Source organism: Melanerpes formicivorus, unplaced genomic scaffold, assembly GCF_026170545.1.
Source record: "Melanerpes formicivorus ecotype bairdi unplaced genomic scaffold, bMelFor1.0.p_v2 SCAF_2, whole genome shotgun sequence".
NCBI lineage: Eukaryota > Metazoa > Chordata > Aves > Piciformes > Picidae > Melanerpes > Melanerpes formicivorus.
The window spans coordinates 3,753,656-3,774,157 of NW_027142354.1; the positions used below are offsets into that span (position 1 = coordinate 3,753,656).

At 43.8% G+C, this 20,502-nt stretch overlaps 1 protein-coding gene across 1 annotated transcript in view; it reads right to left on the bottom strand.

Annotated features, from left to right (window-relative positions):
- RNGTT (RNA guanylyltransferase and 5'-phosphatase) overlaps nucleotides 1-20,502 on the bottom strand; it is a 319,301-nt gene that overhangs the window by 48,058 nt on the left and 250,741 nt on the right. Inside the window, exon 14 of the mRNA XM_068149390.1 lies at nucleotides 1,271-1,337. Coding sequence (XP_068005491.1) covers nucleotides 1,271-1,337 — 67 coding nt within the window. The remainder of the gene's footprint in view (nucleotides 1-1,270; nucleotides 1,338-20,502) is intronic.

Genomic DNA, 20,502 nt, shown 5'->3' on the forward strand with positions numbered 1-20,502 from the left:
GGCACAAATCCAGGCTGGGCAGTGACTGGCTGGAGAGCAGCCCTGAGGAGAGAGACTTGGGGGTGGTGGGGGACAAGAAGCTCAACAGGAGCTCTCAGTGTGCACTTGCAGCCCGCAAAGCCAATCAGATCCTGGGCTGCATCAGGAGAAGTGTGGCCAGCAGGTCAAGGGAGGTGATTCTCCCCCTCTACTCAGCTCTGCTGAGACCCCACCTGGAGTACTGTGTCCAGTTCTGGAGCCCCTATTACAAGAGGGATGTGGAGGTGCTGGAAGGTGTCCAGAGAAGGGCCATGAGGATGATCAGAGGGCTGGAGCACCTCTCCTGTGAGGACAGACTGAAGGAGTTGGGGCTGTTCAGTCTGGAGAAGAGAAGGCTCCGAGGTGACTTCATTGTGGCCTTCCAGTGTCTGAAGGGGGCCTACAGGAAGGCTGGGGAGGGACTTGTCAGGATCTCAGGTAGTGATAGGACTAGGGGGAATGGAATGAAGCTGCAGGTGGAGATACAGGCTGGATGTGAGGAGGAGGTTCTTCCCCATGAGAGTGTTGAAGCACTGGAATGGGTTGTCCAGGGAGATGGTTGAGGCTCTGTCCCTGGAGGTGTTTAGGACCAGGCTGGATGAGGCTCTGGCCAGGCTGATGTAGTGTGAGGTGTCCCTGCCCATGGCAGGGGGGTTGGAACTAGATGATCCTTGTGGTCCCTTCCAACCCTGACTGATACTATGATACTATGATATGACAAAAATTAGCAACTGGCAATTACAACATAAAACTATCATAGCTCAAGTGAAGGAGAAGCAACAGTAAGACACAAAAGACAAATTATTTTCCAGCAATTGTATGAGGCTTTCCTACTACATTTTATAGCACTGGGAAAACAATCTGTGATTTTTTACTGCAGTGCCTCCTCTGCCAAAGAGCACTTGAAGAATTAGAGAGTTCCAAAACTGACTTCATTTTGAAATGTCACTGGCAAGGTAACCTTCAAAAAAAAAACCACCACAAACAAACAAAACCCCTGAATATTTGCCTTCTGATAATTAACCCAGAGTCAAAGTTAAGCAAGAGATAATAGGAAAATGTAAATTTCTTTGACAAGTACATAGATGCAACTATAATCAAACCCAGAATGCACCAAAGTGGCACTGCCTCCCAACATTTTTCCTGAAGCTGTGCTGATAACTTGGAAGTTCTCTAAGTTAAGATTTAAATCCCACACAAGTGAAATAATTTAAATACCCATATCCCCCTCCCACCAGCTTATCAATCATACCTTAATTTGTGCAAAGGGTCTGTCAAAGTTTCCAACATAAAGAAGGCCAACATTCTGGGTGAGTAGCCTGAAAAACAAACAAACAAACAACCTTTTAAGATATCACTTTACATCCACGAGTATTTTTCTTCTCTAGTAGCTGCTACCAAACCCTAGCAGGGTAGGGAGCTTCATTACGATGGCAAGAGCTACCTTAGCAAATCTGATTACATAATTCTATTTGAACTGCTAGAGGAAAGGCACACATTAAAGATGGATGAACACTGGAAAGTTGTGTTTATGGCACAAGCAGCTTTCCAACACAATCATTTCACAGGCTTCTTTGTGATGGGCATCACTCAGCAACAGTTCCTATTTATCTGAGACCATTAGAGACAAAGGAGCAGCAAGAGAAAAGACAGGTAAACACACATTCAGAGCAGCAGGCCTGACAGTTGAAACACATTAGAAGAAATAAAAGCACACATGCTAATACAACACTGACATCACTACACAGAGAGAAAGAACAGGGACTTTCTGATGACTTGTTAAATAAAACCAGCCACAGATGCAGATTGTGCCTGCGGTTCTCTTCAACTCTTTATTAAGTCATTGTGCACACCACCAAGATCCAGAGGGACAGTGGGAGAAGCTGACTCAAATGACTGTTGGTACTCCTGGAAAACAGTTTGATTTTTGCAGATACTGCTTAAGACAAGGTTATTACCACACAAACTCCAAATCCTAGAGGAGCATTAGCATTAGGGTGCTGCTGCTATGAACAGGCAGTCAAGAACGTTACTGGCCAGCAACAAGGGTGAGACCACCCTGTGCTGCTCAGTCTCGGCAATCATCTTGTTCCTCTTGCTTAGCAAAGGCATAGGGGTCATTCCCTCCAGTTTCAAGGCTCCAAGAGCATCACACTGAAGTACAGACACCCCATAATATGAACTTTTTGACAACAAATGCTTGAAAAGAGTTTGTTTTAATTAAAGGAGACATTCAAAACCCATCATACCCTTCAGTAGCTCCAGGTTTTCCTTCCGTTTTAAATCCCATTCTCTTTAGCAATAAGGCCTCACATAGGAATGAAATTAAATAACCAGAAATAAGTATGAATATAGGCAACATTCTGCTTCAGTCTGACAGTTAGGTGTCTCTTTCTTATGTTTTTAAGCACATATATATACTTTTAAGTATGTTATGTTTTTCCTATATATAAAGCAGCTCTAATTTTCAACTAATTTCTCACCATCTCCAGGTCTGTTTTGACAAATAAAAGAAAGAATAAACTTATAGAGCAGTAAATTGTTTTGACAGAATCACAGAATCAATCAGGTTGGAAGAGACCTCCAAGATCGCCAAGTCCAACCGATCCCTCAACCCCAATTAGACCACGGCACTAAGTGCCTCATTCAGTCTTTTCTTCCCTCCAGGAACATTGACCCCAGCACCTCCCTGGGCAGCCCATTCCAGCAGGCAATCTCTCTTCCTGTGAAGAACTTCTTTCTAAGCTCAAGCCTAAACTTCCCCCTGCACAGCTTGAGACTGTTCTCTTGTTCTGTTGCTGGTTGCCTGGGAGAATGCCTCGCAGAACGTACACTTCTCAGGATGGGTTTGTTTCTTCCCAGTTCTGACAATAGTATAACCCTAATATTCATAGTAGTATCATAGTATCAGTCAGGGTTGGAAGGGACCACAAGGATCATCTAGTTCCAAGCCCCCTGCCATGGGCAGGGACACCCCACACTAGATCAGCCTGGCCAGAGCCTCATCCAGCCTGGGCTGAAACACCTCCAGGGATGGGGCCTCAACCACCTCCCTGGACAACCCATTCCAGGGTTTCACCACTCTCATGGGGAAGAACTTCCTCCTCACATCCAGCCTGAATCTCCCCACCTCCAGCTTCATTCCATTCCCCCTAGTCCTATCACTACCTGAGATCCTGAGAAGTCCCTCCCCAGCTTTCCTGTAGGCCTCCTTCAGATACTGGAAGGCCACAATAAGGTCACCTCGGAGCCTTCTCTTCTCCAGACTGAACAGCCCCAACTCCTATTGGTCATACTGATGGTATATGACCTTAAACTGGCAAGACAGTGGGAATTGGTGGAAGTCAGCAAAATGAAAAAGTCGAAACATTCACAGATATAAAACAGTTAACTAAGTGGTGCTGAATTGTGTATCATCTTCTGTATGTAGATACAGTAGCCAAAAAATTCCCTGGGCATTGACAGAAATACCTAAAGGAAGGAAAGATCATGTTGTGCGTTAAGGAATATCTGTCCAACCATAGGGAGGTCCTCCCTGGGGGAATGAGCAGTCCTTCTGTCCCAAGGGCTATAGCACAGGAAATTATGTCATTCCATCCCATAATAGTGCATCTTTGTCTTCTATATAAACTGGCTGCAGACTCAATTCTGCTGTGTTTCCTTTCTCTTCTCCCAGCCACAACTTATCTCTTGTATTTCAGGGGAGGGTTTCAGCCTTGAGCTGCCTGCTAGCAGTCTGGGCAAAGCTAATTTCTTCTGCACCATTCAGGCCCAGAGGCTTGGGGGTTAGAGAGGTCTGAGGCAGGGGGAGTGGTGGGATTTGAGGCCTGGGGTTTTGGCTGGGTTTGGGGGAAGGTTTTGGAAGGTGATGGCCTAGTGAGGTTTTGGAGAAGCCCAGGCTGGAGAGCTGGGCTGAGGCTGAATGTGAAATTTGTGTATTTTGTGTGTTTTGTATTGTTGTATATAGTTGTGAATAGTACTTCCATTTAAATGTCCAATTCTTTCCAATCTAGTGTGGAGCATTTTGTTTCACTCCTCTGGGGAGGAAGAGAAGTTCAACACAAGGCAGCCATGTGCCCCTGCACTGGTAAGGCCAACCATACCCTAGATCACTGTTCTCTGCTTAACTATTTGAGAGAATGTCTGGAGTAACCTTGCATTGTTCTGGACTCCCCAGTGCATGAGAGCTCAGGCTGCTGGAGTGATTCCTGTGGGGGGTCATGATGAAGGGTAGAGCATGTGGCCTGTGAGAAAATGTTAAAGAAATTGGTTTTGTATGGAATAGAATGGAATGGAATGGAATGGAATGGAATGGAATGGAATGGAATGGAATGGAATGGGAAAGGAATAGAATAGAATGGATAGAATAGAATAGAATAGAATAGAATAGAATAGAATAGAATAGAATAGAATAGAATAGAATAGAATAGACCAGACCAGGTTGGAAGAGACCTTCAAGATCATTGAGTCCAACCTATCATCCAACACCACCTAATCAACTAAACCATGGCATCAAGCACCCCATCCAGTCTCTTCCTGAACACTTCCAGTGATGGTGACTCCACCACCTCCCTGGGCAGCTCATTCCAATGGCCAATCTCTCTTTCTATGAAGAACTTCTTCCTAATATCCAGCCTAAACCTCCCCTGGTGCAGCTTGAGACTGCGTCCTTGAGTAAAAGAGTTTGTGTCAGCTCCCTAAACCCATTTCTCCCTTTGCCCATCAGTGTGCTGGAGTCCTGTACTGTTCCACAATAGTTCTGCAGTGTATGGAAAACAGGATAAGCATATCAAACTCATTTTCAGTCACTGTAAGCAAATTTATTCAGAAGTCAGGTGTCTGGGGTGGAAAAGCCAGCATATGGATCAAAACTTCTCCTAGGACTATAAAGCAAAACTGGAAAATATTAAAGGGTTTTTTAAAATGAAAAGAAACTTATGGGAAGTAATGAGATAAAAAGATTGAAAAGAGAATCTGCAAAAATGATTCAGGGTGTGTCATCATATTTGAGAGAGAGGTACCTGAAAGCTAAAGAAGTTTCTTTAGAAAGAACTCCACGTAATTTTTGTAAGGCATAAAAGAAAGAAGAAAAAAACCAAATCCAGTAGCTGCATTTCTAATAAGGGACCTAAAAAAACCCAGAAGGCATGCAGTGTGATTATTCCCAAGTGGTTATTCTTCACATATTGTTTTATTTACTGGAAAGAATGAAGGATCTGGATGAGGGCACTGAGTCCATCATCAGTAAACTTGCTGACGACACCAAGCTGGGGACAGGAGTTGATCTGCTGGAGGGTAGAGAGGCTCTGCAGAGAGACCTCGACAGGCTGGACAGATGGGCAGAGTCCAAGGGCATGAGACTGAACACATCCAAGTGCCAGGTTCTGCACATTGGCCACAACAACCCCATGCAGAGCTACAGGCTGGGGTCAGAGTGGATGGAGAGCAGCCAGGTAGACAGGGACCTGGGGGTGCTGGTTGATGGTAGGCTGAACATGAGCCTGCAGTGTGCCCAGGCAGCCAAGAGGGCCAATGGCATCATGGCCTGCATGAAGAACAGTGTGGCCAGCAGGAGCAGGGAGGTCATTCTGCCCCTGTACGCTGCACTGGTTAGGCCACACCTCGAGTCCTGTGTCCATTTCTGGGCCCCTCAGTTTAGGAAGGAGGTTGACTTGCTGGAATGAGTCCAGAGAAGAGCAACAAAGTTGGTGAGGGGTTTGGAACACAAGCCCTATGAGAAGAGGCTGAGGGAGCTGGGGTTGCTTAGCCTGGAGAAGAGGAGACCTTATTGCTGTCTACAACTACCTGAAGGGAGGTTCTAGAGAGGTGGATGTTGGTCTCTTCTCCCAGGCAACCAGCACCAGAACAAGAGGACACAGTCTCAGGCTGTGCCAGGGGAGGTTTAGGCTGGATGTTAGGAAGAAGTTCTATACCAAGAGAGTGATTGCCCATTGGAATGGGCTGCCTGGGGAGGTGGTGGAGTCACCATCATTGGAGGTGTTCAGGAGGAGACTTGATGGGGTGCTTGGTGCCATGGGTTAGTTGTTTAGGTGGGTTGGATTGTTTGATGGGTTGGATGCCATGATCTTGAAGGTCTCTTCCAACCTGGTTGTTTGTTTTTTTCTTAATTAGGGTGGCTTTACTTAGAAGAAATGAATTTCTTGGGAAGCTTAGACTGGTCCTGCCAGAAGACCAGGGAGCCCTCTCTACTGTTTAACTTGCTGTCACAGATGTACACCTAAAACCCTCAAATGAACTGCAGGAATTGGCTTCCTTAACAAGATTGATATTGACAGAGTACAAGCTTATTGCTATCTATTCACCTTGCACTGCCTCAGATGAAAAGTACTTTACTTCTAATTCTTTATTTGTATTCACATGGCACTTCACAAAGCCAATGTTAATTCAGTGCAACACTAGTAAAGTTTTCAGGGAGCAGCAGTTATTTGTAACTCTCCTTTGCTTAAATAAAAGGTTGCATTCTGTGTTTCTCCAATTTTCACATTCCTCTCAAGTCCTGAAGTTCAAAATTATATCATCAACATGCTAAACCAGTCAGTTTTCCAAACAAGCACTCTATGAGGTTCAAATGAGACTCCCAGTATGATCCCAATTTAATGTCCTGGAATACCTTTCAGCCCTAAATGATCTGAGCAATTAAAAAATTCTGAATCTCCTGACTGGTATAAACGCTTTCACTTCAGGGTCTTTCTTATCAGCATAATCTCTGTATTTCAGAGACTCAGCTCATACAGAAGAGTCTGGAGAGGTCAGTAGATAGGATAGGATAGGATAGGATAGGATAGGATAGGATAGGATAGGATAGGATAGGATAGGATAGGATAGGGTAGAATACAGTAGAGTAGAGTAGAGTAGAGTAGAGTAGAGTAGAGTAGAGTAGAGTAGAGTAGAGTAGAGCAGAGCAGAGTAGAGCAGAATAGAATAGAATAGAATAGAGTAGAGTAGAATAGAATAGAGTCGAGTAGAGTAGAATAGAGAAGAATAGAATAGAATAGAATAGAATAGAATAGAATAGAATAGAATAGAATAGAATAGAATAGATCAGGTTGGAAGAGACCTTCAAGATCATTGCGCCCAACTCATCAACCAATCCAACCCACCTAAACAACTAAACCATGGCACCAAGCACCCCATCAAGTCTCCTCCTGAACATCTCCAATGGTGGTGACTCCACCATGTCCCCAGGCAGCCCATTCCAATGGGCAATCACTCTCTCTGTATAGAACTTCTTCCTAACATCCAGCCTAAACCTCCCCTGAGGCCTGAGACAGAGTCACTGCTGAGGCTCTGGACAGGCCACCAGCGGCCACATTAAAAAAAGCCATGTGCCATCGAGGAGATGGGTGAGATAGAAGTGTATATGCCAATCTCCATCTCACCCACAAGAACTTGGTATGACTGATCTCTAAACTATCATTAAGATGTCCTTCTCACCCATTAAAAAGTTTAAATCAAACACTGACATTCGTGTTCTTCTTTAGCACACCACCAGGCTGCATTTTAAAGTACCTAAAATTATCTTTATGCTATAAACTTCAACAAGTCTACATGGATACAGATAGTCTCTCCTAGTGCTCTCATCTAATTAGAATAGAATAGAATAGAATAGAATAGAATAGAATAGAATAGAATAGAATAGAATAGAATAGAATAGAATAGAATAGACCAGGTTGGAAGAGACCTTCAAAATCATCGCGTCTAACCTATCATCCATCACCACCTAATCAACTAACCCATGCAACCAAGCACCCTGCCAAGTCTCCTCCTGAACACCTCCAGTGATGGTGATTCCACCACCTCCCTGGGCAGCCCATTCCAATGGGCAATCACTCTCTCTGTGTAAAACTTCCTCCTGACCCATTGCCTCTGCAGACTTTCCAATGGTAGGCAGGTTTGGTTATAAACACTTCTGGGCTTCCTTATGACAATGATCTCTTTTAGTCAGTCTTCTATTTCCTACCTAATTTCAAATTTGCCCAGTTCTACTCTCAAAACACTGCCAGCAGTACTCAACAACTAATTCTGCTACAAGTTGGACATCACCTGTAATTGGGCAAAATCAGCATCAGCCTATGAAATAGAAGTGACAGTTTCACAGCCCAATTATCATAATTAAGTTTCACATTTGAATAATTACTGTATGAGAAGCGATCATCAAAAATGCAAATCCCCACTGGCCCTTACTTCTACTTGGAAATATGTAGCAATATGCAAAGTTGCCTCAACTAATCCTACTAGCTTCCAGATTGATGTATATTTTATTTGTACTTTCTTACACCCCATACACTATCAACACACTTCTCATTTTATTTCAATAAGTGGAAGGAAAGAAACATCATCCCAAGAAGCAGTGGACCCAGCACTGAAGGGTCAACACTTAACCATGTTCCTGAGCACCAGGTCCAGTGATTCCACCACTACCCTGGGCAGACCATTCCAGTGTTTGAGAACCCGCCCTGTGAAGAAGTGTTTTCTAATATCCAGCCTAAACCTCCCCTGGCACAGCTTGTAAGCACTTCCTCTAGTCTTGTTGCTTGACACCAAGGAGAAGCAACTGCCTGCTCCTCAATTCAACCTCCTTTCAGGTAGTTATATGGAGCAATGAGTTCTCCCCTCAGCCTCCTCCTCTCCAGACTGAACAACCCCAGCTCCCTCAGATGCTCCTTGTAAGCCATGTGCTGCGGGCCCTTCACCAGCCTCATTGTCCTTCTCTGAACACACTCCAGCAGCTCAATGTCCATCTTGAAGTGAGGGGCCCAGAACTGAACACAGTAGTGGAGATGTGGCCTCAGCAGTGCTGAGTACAAGGGGATGATCCCCACCCTGTTTCTGCTGGCCACTATGTTTCTAATATAGGCCAGGATGCCACTGGCTTTCTTGGCCACCTGAGCACACTGCTGACTCATATTCTATCAACTGTCAACCAATACCCCCAGAGTGTAATTAGTAACATTACACTTCCTGCACTCATGTCCTACACACCCAAGCAAGCAGACTTCTAGCCCAACATGCCCACTGGAACATCTGTCTTATGAGGAAAGCCTAGAGACCTGGGGCTGTTTGGTCTGGAGAAGAGAAGACTGAGAAGAGACCTTATTAATGTCTACAAATATCTGAAGAGTGGGTATCAAGAAGGAGAGGCCAGCCTCTTTCCACCGGTGTCCTGTGATAGGATGAGGGGCAATGGGTACAAACTAGGGCTCAGGAAGTTCTATCTCAACATGAGGAAAAACTTTACTGTGAGGGTAATGGAGCACTGGAACAGGCTGCCCAGAGAGGTTGTGGAGACTTTCAAAACCCACCTGGGACACATTCCTGTGTGGTCTGCTTTGGCAGGGGGTTTGGACTCTATAATCTCCAGAGGTCCTTTTCAACCCCTCCCATTCTACAGTTATGTTTCAAGAAAACAGTATTAAAACACCAAAACGGTGTCTGGAAAAACCATTTCTGACTTTTGCCAGTATAATGTCATGGTCTTAAATGCCATTCCAGTACTAAAAACCAGCTGCCATATAGAAACCACCAGCTTTCCTATTTTCTGTCTTCAGAATCCCAGAGTTGGCTTTTTCTGGGATGTAAAATGTATCCCCTGTTTTCAAAATCCAGGCTGCAGGTATCTGTCACTGCTGCTTGTGGGGCAGCTGACTGTAGGAATGGCCAAAGTCAGCCACGGTGATCCAAAAAATGTGGCAGCAGCAATGTGGTAAAGGCAAATAAAGACAGAATTAAGGGCCCGGGTGAAAGGAAACTTGGAATGCGGCAATATGAGACATCAGAGAACATGGAATACACGAGGGATGAAAGAGGTGTGACAAGACAAAGCAGCTCTCTGGGTTGGAAAGCATTGAACAGAGCTCTGGGCTGGAGAAGACTGTTGGATTTTAGGCTACAGGAGCAGCAGAGACTGATACACTACAGAGCTCACCCTTCCCAAGTACAGCTGGCCTTGCTTTCAGGGGATGAAACAGTTTAAGTACCACCACCCACTTCCTACCTCCTTTGGCCATGGGAAGCAGAGCAAGCTTTGGCTATGGAGTTTGTAAGGGCAGCACATTTTCTCAGAATCATACAATCATAGAATCATACAATCATAGAACGGTCTGGGTTGGAAGAGACCTCTAAAGGTCATCTAGTTCAACCACCTCTGCAGTAAGCAGGGACATCCTCAAATAGATTAGGTTGCCCAGAGCCCTGTTGAGCCTCACCTTGAATACTTTCAAGGATGAGGCCCCAACCACCTCCCTGGGCAACCTGTTCCAGGGTTCCACTACCCTCATGGTAAAGAACCTGCTCTTAACATCCAATCTATATCTGCTCTTCTCTACTTTGAAGCCATTGCCCATTTTGGAGAAGCCTGATCATTTTGTCTTCTCCACACACAGTCTGTTCCCCCTGAGAGCTGTCTGCTAAGATGAAGGTATATTTCAAGGAATTCTCCACAAAGATCCAGACACATCTCACCAACACACCAATGCTCCAGCTCTCAAGTAGTACTCTGTGAAGGCCAAAAGCTGGCATCGAATAGTTCCTCTGTATCCTGTTGGAGGGCATAGATTGAGGACTACAGCTTGATGATCTGAATGCCAAACACTTCAAACTCCAAGGGCTGCCCTGAAAGTCCACTTGGGCTATCAAACAGGACCATGCAAGGTGTGGAGCTGAAAACACAACTTCGGACCAGTTCATACACAAACCACAAACTGCTTCTGTGCAGAGTACAGAAAGAAGCTTCCAGAAAGGAGAGTGCAGAGATATAAAGGAACAGGATGAAGGCAGGAGCCGCTACCTCTCACAGGAGCAAGTTACTGCAGATGAGCTGAACGCGGTAACTTGCTCCTGTGCGAGGCAGCAGCTCCTGCGCTTGCTCTCTTGCAAGACCGGTGGCAGATCGTGCAGGAACACAGACTGAGGCTTCCAGCTCCAGGCAACAGTTGAGGTTGGAAAGTGGAGAGTACAGGGTGGAAAATGCAATGTGAGCATGCAGCGTGGGTTGAATAGATATAAGGAAAACAACACTGGAAAAGTGGAGGGTGATGAGGCAAAATGATGACCAATGAACTGGCACAGAAGCTTTAGTTGTCTGGGGCTTTTTACAGGCCTTGGGAGGCATGCAGAACTTTGCCCACAGGAACACTTCAGTCATTCACTACCCCTCTCAAACAAAACATGGAACTTTCCCCTCAAATTTCCACAAGATCACTTGCCAAAATTCCAGAACTGAACACAATTTTCAAATGCAATCATGCAGCATCTCTATCAGACAATCCTAAAATTCATCTTGGCAGAGAATAGAATAGAATAGACTAGACTAGACTAGACTAGACTAGACCAGACCAGGTTGGAAGAGACCTTCAAGATCATCGCATCCAACCTATCATACAACACCATCTAATCAACTAACTCATGGCACCAAGCACCCCATCAAATCTCCTCCTAAACACCTCCAATGATGGTGACTCCACCACCTCCCCAGGCAGCCCATTTGTGACCGTGTGAGGCTGTGCCTTTAAAAGAGACAGTACTGGGACACTATGGCTGAATGTTTTGTAATATTAACAAAACCAACCAGATATTCTAAACTAATTTCATTGGTGGATTGGTAAAAAGGCAGTTTTAAGCTTAGGTGCAGCTGGGACTTTCCTCAGTTCGCTGCTTTCCTTTCTCCTTTCCAGCTAGTCCACTTCTGGGCTCCCTGCCAGATTGACCTTGGACAGATAAGCAAACTAAGGCCTACTAACATATTCTGCTTTAATTAAATAACTGCTCTTTTTCTCTCTTTCTAACCCTCTTTGGGGAAAAAAGGGAGAGAAGGGGGGGTGCAGGGGGGGAACCCTCCTCAGCAGAGGAGGGAATTTCGTTCCTGTATTATTGTTTCATTTTTTTTTACCTTGCTGTATATTTCTGTGTATATATTGTATATACTGCAAATTGTGTATATATCCTGCATTCCCTAAAAATTGCTTGTAAATATAGCATTTCCCTTTTGCTCCTCTGGTTGGCGAGCTGCGGTTTATTTCATTCTCTTTGTGGGGGAGAGGAGGCTGAACCTTCTCTCTCAAACCCAACACACCATTCCAATGGGCCATCAGTCTCTCCATGAAGAATTTCTTCCTAACATCCAGTCTAGACCTCCCCAGGTGCAGCTTGAGACTGTGTCCTCTTGTTCTGGTGCTGGCTGCCTGGGAGAAGAGATCAGCCCCCACCTGTCTACAACCTCCCTTCAGGTAGTTGTAGACAGCAATAAGTTCTCCCCTGAGCCTCCTCTTCTCCAGGCTAAACATTGTGGATAGTTCATCACTGCCTATAAATCAAATCACTAGATTCTGTATTTTTGGGTTTTAGTCTTGATTGCTGCCTCTTTCTTTGACTGGATCTTGTGACCACCAAAAAGTTTGACTCTAGGTAGAGTTTGTGGGGTTTCTTTTGTGAGGTCTTCTAAGACCAACAGCCTGCCACCAAGACTTCATTGTTTTGTTGCATAACCAGAAAAGTGTGAGTGCATTCAAGACTGCAGAACTTCCAAAACTCAGCTTGATAGCTATGTGTATCTGTCTGTATTTCTAATGATGGTGCAGATGGAACTCACTGCTTTCAGCAAAGGGTGGGAAGCAGCTGCTCCCTGCTGTGGATGATAGGCTGGACTCGATGATCTCAGAGGTCTTTGCCAACCTGCTTAATTCTATTCTATTCTATTCAATTGTTCTCCTACTTGAACAAGCTCTCTCCAAATTGGACAGGGGTCTTTTTCTGGTTGATCTGAACAGTGGGCTGATGCACCCTTGGGGCCTGCATGGATTTTGCCCTAGCAGGTATGATTAACCAGGAATACCAATTCCATTGATGAGACAAGAAGATTTAGATGCATGGATCTTATCAACATCTATAAATATCTGAGGGGGGGGTGTAAAGATGTAGATGCCAGTCTCTTTTTGGTGGTGCCCAGGGACAGGACAAGGAACAACAAGTACAAGCTGGAACACAGGGGGTTCCACCTCAACACAAAGAGACACTTCTTTATGGGGAAGATGACAGAGCACTGGAAGAGGCTGTCCAGAGAGGTTGTGGAGTCTCCTTCTCTGGAGACTTTCAAAACCTGCCTGGATGCATTCCTGTGCGACCTGCCCTAGGTGATCCTGCTTTGCCAGGGGGGTTGGACTCAATGACCTCTAGAGGTCCCTTCTGATCCCTAATATTCTGTGGTGATTTACAGTCAGAAGCGGCAACCAGTAGCTACAATGGGGCTGGGATCTGATGTAACAACTGCACCCTTCAGGCAGACGCTGCAAAAAGGCATTTGCAGTCTTAACAGAGATTGCTGGTGAAAAGATTTCAATCCTGAGAAGACGTGTATCAGGTGTGGAATTGATGTGAAGCAAAACCAAAAGAAAACCCAATCCTGACCCTGATCCTTCTGCACATCCCTATCTTGATCTCTAAGAACATCACAGCACAGACAGCTTAAACTGGAGAGTCAGAAGAAAAGTCATTGGAAAATCGCTGTGACCACACTCACAATCTAAACTCCCCTATTTAAAACAAGTATCTAACAAAGACTAGTTTTAGTTATGGTCTCCATGCTTTTACACTTCATTTTAAGATATACTTTCTGTGTGCTAAGCATATACAAAGAATTCCAGTGCTATGCTCTGGATGTGCTTTTTATGGCCTTGAAGAACCGCTCTGAATGCATTTGTCCATTTTAGGCCGAAATGACTCTGATGTTACAAACACGGATGAGTAACGGCCCTGAGAACAGCAGTAACATCTTTGTAAGACCAATAATTGTATGTTCAAACATTATTTGAACAGCTTTACACATGCCTTCGAAGAGAAAGATGACTCTTTTGCATAATTTCACAAATTTTGCAGTCCATTATGCAAAGAAATTATCCCAGTAGGTCATTATTGCACACAATGACACGAGCACAAAAAAACCCAAGCTTCCTGGCACAACAGAAAGGGCACAATATTCAGATGGTACTGTTAATGTCCTTTGAAGAATGTAATAAATACTCTGTATTTATCCTGCATTCACTTAAAACTGTGAGGGAAATGCGTGCACTCTGTTGCAACATCTTAACAATGGAAAGAGAAGCAGTTTCTTAAGTAGTATCTTAAACCACAACTTGAATTGTACTACAGTGACATTACAACTACATTTTGCCTCTTCTTTATGCTAATTGTTCCCCACTGCTTTTCAACTCTAATTATGTATTTTCTAGAGGTATGAAATGGAAAGGAAAAGCACGAAGACAATCAGAACAACATGAACAGAGAATTATAAACACCGATGTTAGGGTCAAAAGAATTAACTTCCCACATTCCATTTTTTTTTCCCCTCTCCAAGATCATTAATTATTTCACTATTTTTTTCCACCCACAGACTAAGGTAAGAGTAAAATAGTCAAAAATATTATACTAGGCATGACAAAATATAGAAATATCCAGCACAGATTCTGGAAGAGGCTAATAGCAGTGCACAGATAACAAAGAACTGTTCTGAATCTAAACTGACATGCAATACCCGCATGTCTGCAAACACTTGGTTCTAAAGGTATAAAAAGCCAAAGAACTTGAGAGTTGAACTTTGCATGCAGATTAAGGAAAGTAGCAAAGCAGAAGTTTCCAAGGGCAAGACAGAAGAGCCGCCTCCTGCTTTCTGCAGTGCATTTATCAAATCGCTTTTTCAGGCTATGAAAATATTTCATAGAATCAATGAGGTTGGAAAAGACCTCACAGATCATCAAGTCCAACCTGTCACCCAACACCTCATGACTACTAAACCATGGCACCAAGTGCCACGTCCAATCCCCTCTTGAACACCTCCAAGAGCAGTGACTCCACCACCTCCCTGGGCAGCACATTCCAATGGCGAACGACTCTCCCTGTGAAGAACTTTCTCCTCACCTCCAGCCTAAACTTCCCCTGGTGCAGCTTGAGACTGTGTCCTCTTGTTCTGGTACTGGTTGCCTGGGAGAAGAGACCAACCCCTTCCTGGCCACAACCTCACTTCAGGAAGTTGTAGAGAGCAATAAGGTCACCCCTGAGCCTCCTCTTCTCCAGGCTAAACAATCCCAGCTCCCTCAGCCTCTCCTCATAGGGCTTGTGCTCAAGGCCTCTCCCCAGCCTCATTGTCCTTCTCTGGACACATTCAAGTGTCTCAATGTCCTTCTTAAATTGAGGGGCCCAGAACTGGACACAGTACTCAAGGTATGGTCTAACCAGTGCTGAGTACAGGGGCACAATGACTTACCTGCTTTTGCTGGCCACACTATTCTTGATGCAGGCCAGGATGCCATTGGCCTTCTTGGCCACCTGGGCACACTGCTGGCTCATGTTCAGCCAGCTGTCAATCAGTATTCTAACAAAGTTTTTTATCCATCAGTCAAGCAAGAAAACTTTTTTTTCATGGACCAATATAAGCTATTCCTAGTATAATCATCGTGGTAAAGAGCAGGCAAATAGGTTTAGGACATTCTTACTCAGAGCACAAATTGGGAAAAAAGCTCTGAGGGAACTGGAAGAAATACTATACACATCTGTTTACACAGGGATGATAAAAGGATCCCTGGGTTTGAACTATAGAGGGGGGGAAAAGGTTGAGAAGGGACACCATCAAGTGCTGAAAAAGAGACTACACAATTTCACAATGCTAAATTCATCTCTGCAATAAAACCAACAAAAAACAACCAAAGACAAACACACCCAAACCCCCCTCCAAAACCAAATCAAAACAAACAAACAAACAAACAAACAGACTTGAAAAAAAAAGCCACCTCACAGAAATGGAAGTAAAACCTTTTCATCCAGGGAATTTTGAATTTGCAGAGTATCCCAAGCCAAGTTAAGGATGATAGTAATTAACAGAGAACTGTACTTCAGGTTACATTCATGTGGAAAAATGCAGTGGATGGCACAAATTGCAGACTATAATTTGCCATCCCGAGCCTTCCCACAATAGTACTCCAACACTGTGTTATTAGTTGTATTGATAAGCATGCTGCTTTCTGAAACCCATGCAACTCAGGCAAAAATATCAATGCTATCTGCTAATTGCCCTTCATAAGAAAAGCTTCCATGCATAATAACTCCCTACAGTAAATCACAGTCTGTCACTGGCTATTGATAATAGGGTCTGTGAAGCAACTGATCCCTGAAAGGCACGCTTCCCCTGAATAGTCTCACCACTGTTATCCACCAAACCTGACAAAAATTACATTTGGAGAGCTTGAATCTGCTAAATTGAATGATCTCATGTTTGAAGTAATGATCTCCAAGCGATTCTAGACCTAGGTCAAAAAAGAATAAACTGACCAACCCGAAGGTTTCCTTTGATTTAGGAGGGTTTGGGTGTTGGCAGTGATTTCTCTTGGGGAGAGGGGGCTGGGGGGAGGTGTTTGTTTTCCTGGAGGCAGGAAGAATTTTCAAGAAACATTCTTGCACTTTACAAATAAAACCAAAACATCAGACGTTTCCCGAACCACTTCTTTTTGTTTGCTGCATTTATGTCTAGCACTGACAGTATTTCAATGTTTGCCCAGACGTTGCCTTACAGGCAAATCACACGAAGAGGCTTTCTGACTAGATTTACATATAACTTACCCATAAAAAGTAGAAAGGAAAATTAAGTAGGGGGAAAAAAAAAAGGTCCCCATTAAATAATCATGCACATTCCTCCACCAATGGAATACTATTCTCTGTAGTATAATGAGCAATTTGGCCAGACTGGCCATAAATTATCTGCAAAATGAGGCTGCTTGCCTTTTCCTTTGGGAGATGATTACGTAGTCGGAGAGATTTCACTATTAGAATCTATTTTTGATGGTAAATGTCGATTTTTCCTTTCTGCATATCATCCCTTTCATCTCACTGAAATATAAGGCAAGAGTTAGGAGCTATTTCTAATTTGCTGAAAGACCTGACACTGGCTCTGCTGCGACTCTGCCCAGATTTATCCACATACCACCTAGCCAGGGCTTTCAACGCAGCCCCGCAGCAGACTTAGTGGAACACTGCAAGTCCACATTCCAGTCAAGAACTTCACAGGGTCCTTTCAACTTGGCCACCTCTTAAAATATAACAGAGACCACAATACTAGCAAATTCAATAGGATAGGATAGGATAGGATAGGATAGGATAGGATAGGATAATAGGATAGGATAATAGGATAGGATAGGATAGGATAGGATAGGATAGGATAATAGGATAGGATAATAGGATAGGATAGGATAGGATAGGATAGGATAGGATAGGATAGGATAGGATAGGATAGGATAGGATAGGATAATAGGATAGGATAATAGGATAGGATAGGATAGGATAGGATAGGATAGGATAATAGGATAGGATAATAGGATAGGATAGGATAGGATAGGATAGGATAGGATAGGATAGGATAGGATAGGATAGGATAGGATAGGATAGGATAGGATAGGATAGAATAGCACAGCACGGCACAGCACGGCACAGCACAGCATAGCATAGCATAGCATAGCATAGCATAGCATAGCATAGCATAGCATAGACCAGACCAGGTTGGAAGAGACCTTCAAGATCATCGTGTCCAGCCTATCATCCAACACCACCTAATGTGGAGCTTTGTATCAGAAGACTTCAATAAAATAAAAAGCCTAAACACAGACAGAGTAAAAATAAAACAAAAGACATTTGAAGGGTCTCAGAAGCTACTTAAGGAAAATAGAATTCAAAGAGCAAGTAAGATGTAGAAGAAATAAGTAAGATAATGTTAGGATAAAAAGCTCCAGTATATTGAAATACAAAACTGGTAAAAAACAAATGCAGTGCATTCAGTTGATCACATGCAAATACAAACTGCTAGTAAGGATGAGAGGGAGGCTGCTTGAAAAGCTAGTGGATTTGTTTGTACACACTGAAAAAATCAAGGCATGTAGTCACCTAGAATACATAGAATAAACCAGGTTGGAAGAGACCTTCAAGATCATCGCGTCCAACCCATCAACCAATCCAACCCACCTAAACAACTAACCCATGGCACCAAGCACCCCATCAAGTCTCCTCCTGAACACCTCCAATGATGGTGGCTCTACCACCTCCCCGGGCAGCCCATTCCAATGGGCAATCACTCGCTGTATAGAACTTCTTCCTAACATCCAACCTAAACCTCCCCCGGCGCAGCTTGAGACTGTGTCCTCTTGTTCTGGTACTGGCTGCCTGGGAGAAGAGACCAACATCCGCCTGTCTACAACCTCCCTTCAGGTAGTTGTAGAGAGCAATAAGGTCACCCCTGAGTCTCCTCTTCTCCAGGCTAAGCAACCCCATCTCCCTCAGCCTCTCCTCATAGGGCTTGTGTTCCAAACCCCTCACCAACTTTGCTGCCCTTCTCTGGACTCATTCCAGCAAGTCAACCTCCTTCCTAAACTGAGGGGCCCAGAACTGGACACAGGACTCGAGGTGTGGCCTAACCAGTGCAGTGTACAGGGGCACGGGCACTATTTCTTTTAAAGTTACCAAAATGAAATGCCTGCAGAAGCAGAGCTGCTAAAAGAAAAGCTTGGTGGGGATATGTTGATAATTAAGGTGAAATAAATCACCCAACCCTGATGCAACATACCCGAGATTTCTGATGTTTCTTAATTTACAAGGTCTCAATGGCTTTTAAAACCTCCTCGTGACAATCTGTAACGCCCACATAGGGTAATGCTTGCAAACTTCTCAGAGCCCTACCCTTTAGCACAGCATTCTTCAGCATGCCTACCTTGGCCATGCGTGGCAGTGCTACTTAGGAGGCTGCAGAACCCCTGCATTCACACTGTGGCTGCATCTGCCTCCCTTTTGATCATTTAAATAAAAAAGTGCTTAAAAAGGAGTGAGGGACAGGAGAGGCACCACACTGGCATAATTGATTCATGCTGCCAAAAGGCTTCTGTTACTGTCTTCCACAGTAATTTACAAAGAAAGAAAGAAAGAAGGAAAGAAAGAAAGAAGGAAAGAAAGAAGGAAAGAAAGAAGGAAAGAAAGAAGGAAAGAAAGAAGGAAAGAAAGGAGGAAAGAAAGGAAAGAAAGGAGGAAAGAAAGAAGGAAAGAAAGGAGGAAAGAAAGGAGGAAAGAAAGGAAAGAAAGAAGGAAAGAAAGGAAGAAAGGAAGAAAGGAAGAAAGGAAGAAAGGAAGAAAGGAAGAAAGGAAGAAAGGAAGAAAGGAAGAAAGAAAGAAAGAAAGAAAGAAAGAAAGAAAGAAAGAAAGAAAGAAAGAAAGAAAGAAAGAAAGAAAGAAAGAAAGAAAGAAAGAAAGAAAGAAAGAAAGAAGGAAAGAAAGAAGGAAAGAAAGGAAAGAAAGAAGGAAAGAAAGGAAAGAAAGAAGGAAAGAAAGAAGGAAAGAAAGGAAAGAAAGAAGGAAGGAAAGAAAGACGGAAAGAAGAAGGAAAGAAAGGAGGAAAGAAGGAAAGAAGGAAAGAAGGAAAGGAAGGAAGGAAGGAAGGAAGGAAGGAAGGAAGGAAGGAAGGAAGGAAGGAAGGAAGGAAGGAAGGAAGGAAGGAAGGAAGGAAGGAAGGAAGGAAGGAAGGAAGGAAGGAAGGAAGGAAGGAAGGAAGGAAGGAAGGAAGGAAGGAAGCAGTAAGTACTTTTATATGAAAGACTGCTTGCTGTTATGGATCAAACTCTGATCAAGAAACTAGACAGGCCAAATAAATGGTCAGTTTTCAACTTGGCAAAGGCCAAGCAACCATTCAGTTTATGTAACACAGATTGTTTAATGTATTTATTAGTAATCTGGAAAAGTCATGAACAGAGAAAGTCTGCTGCTGAAACAAGTCATGAAGCAAAGGCTGGCAACTTGAGTTAGATGGCAAAGTTCATCACTTTGAAAGGAAGCCGATGCCATACTTAGAATCACCCTTACAGCCTTAGTATTACATTGCTCTGTGGTGAAAGATGTGAGTCTCTGTGTTGTATCAATTGGGAATGCATCATACTGAATATCCACCTGGCAACTAGAACTCTGCTATTTCCTCACATTCAAAGGCTTGACTTAGAAGCTCACTGAGCTTTCATTCCACGTGAGGTTTTGTCATCCCTTTGTCTTTGGCCTTTCCATTTTAAAAACAAAAACATAACCCTGCACTTCCATTCCACACAACTACTGTAAATAATCAGAACAGAGTGGAAATACTGAAATATTCAGCAGTTCCAACACAAGTGGCTACTCCTGAAAAGAACTGGCAGGAAAGCTGTGATGGAGTGGTCTCATCTGGCTATAATCTCCCACATCCTGCCCTTCATTTGTCAGCACACCTGCTCAACAGTTTTCTGGGTTTCCCAGTGCCCTGCATGCCACACCGGTGATGGCAGGACCACAGGGCAGTCCCAGACTTTGGCAGCCATCACTTCCCAGTAAAAGAAAGCATATTTAGAAAGGATTCCTGAGCAGTATGGAAAAAGCACTTCTGCATCCCATGGAGGTGACTCTACCATATATCAAAAACCTGAT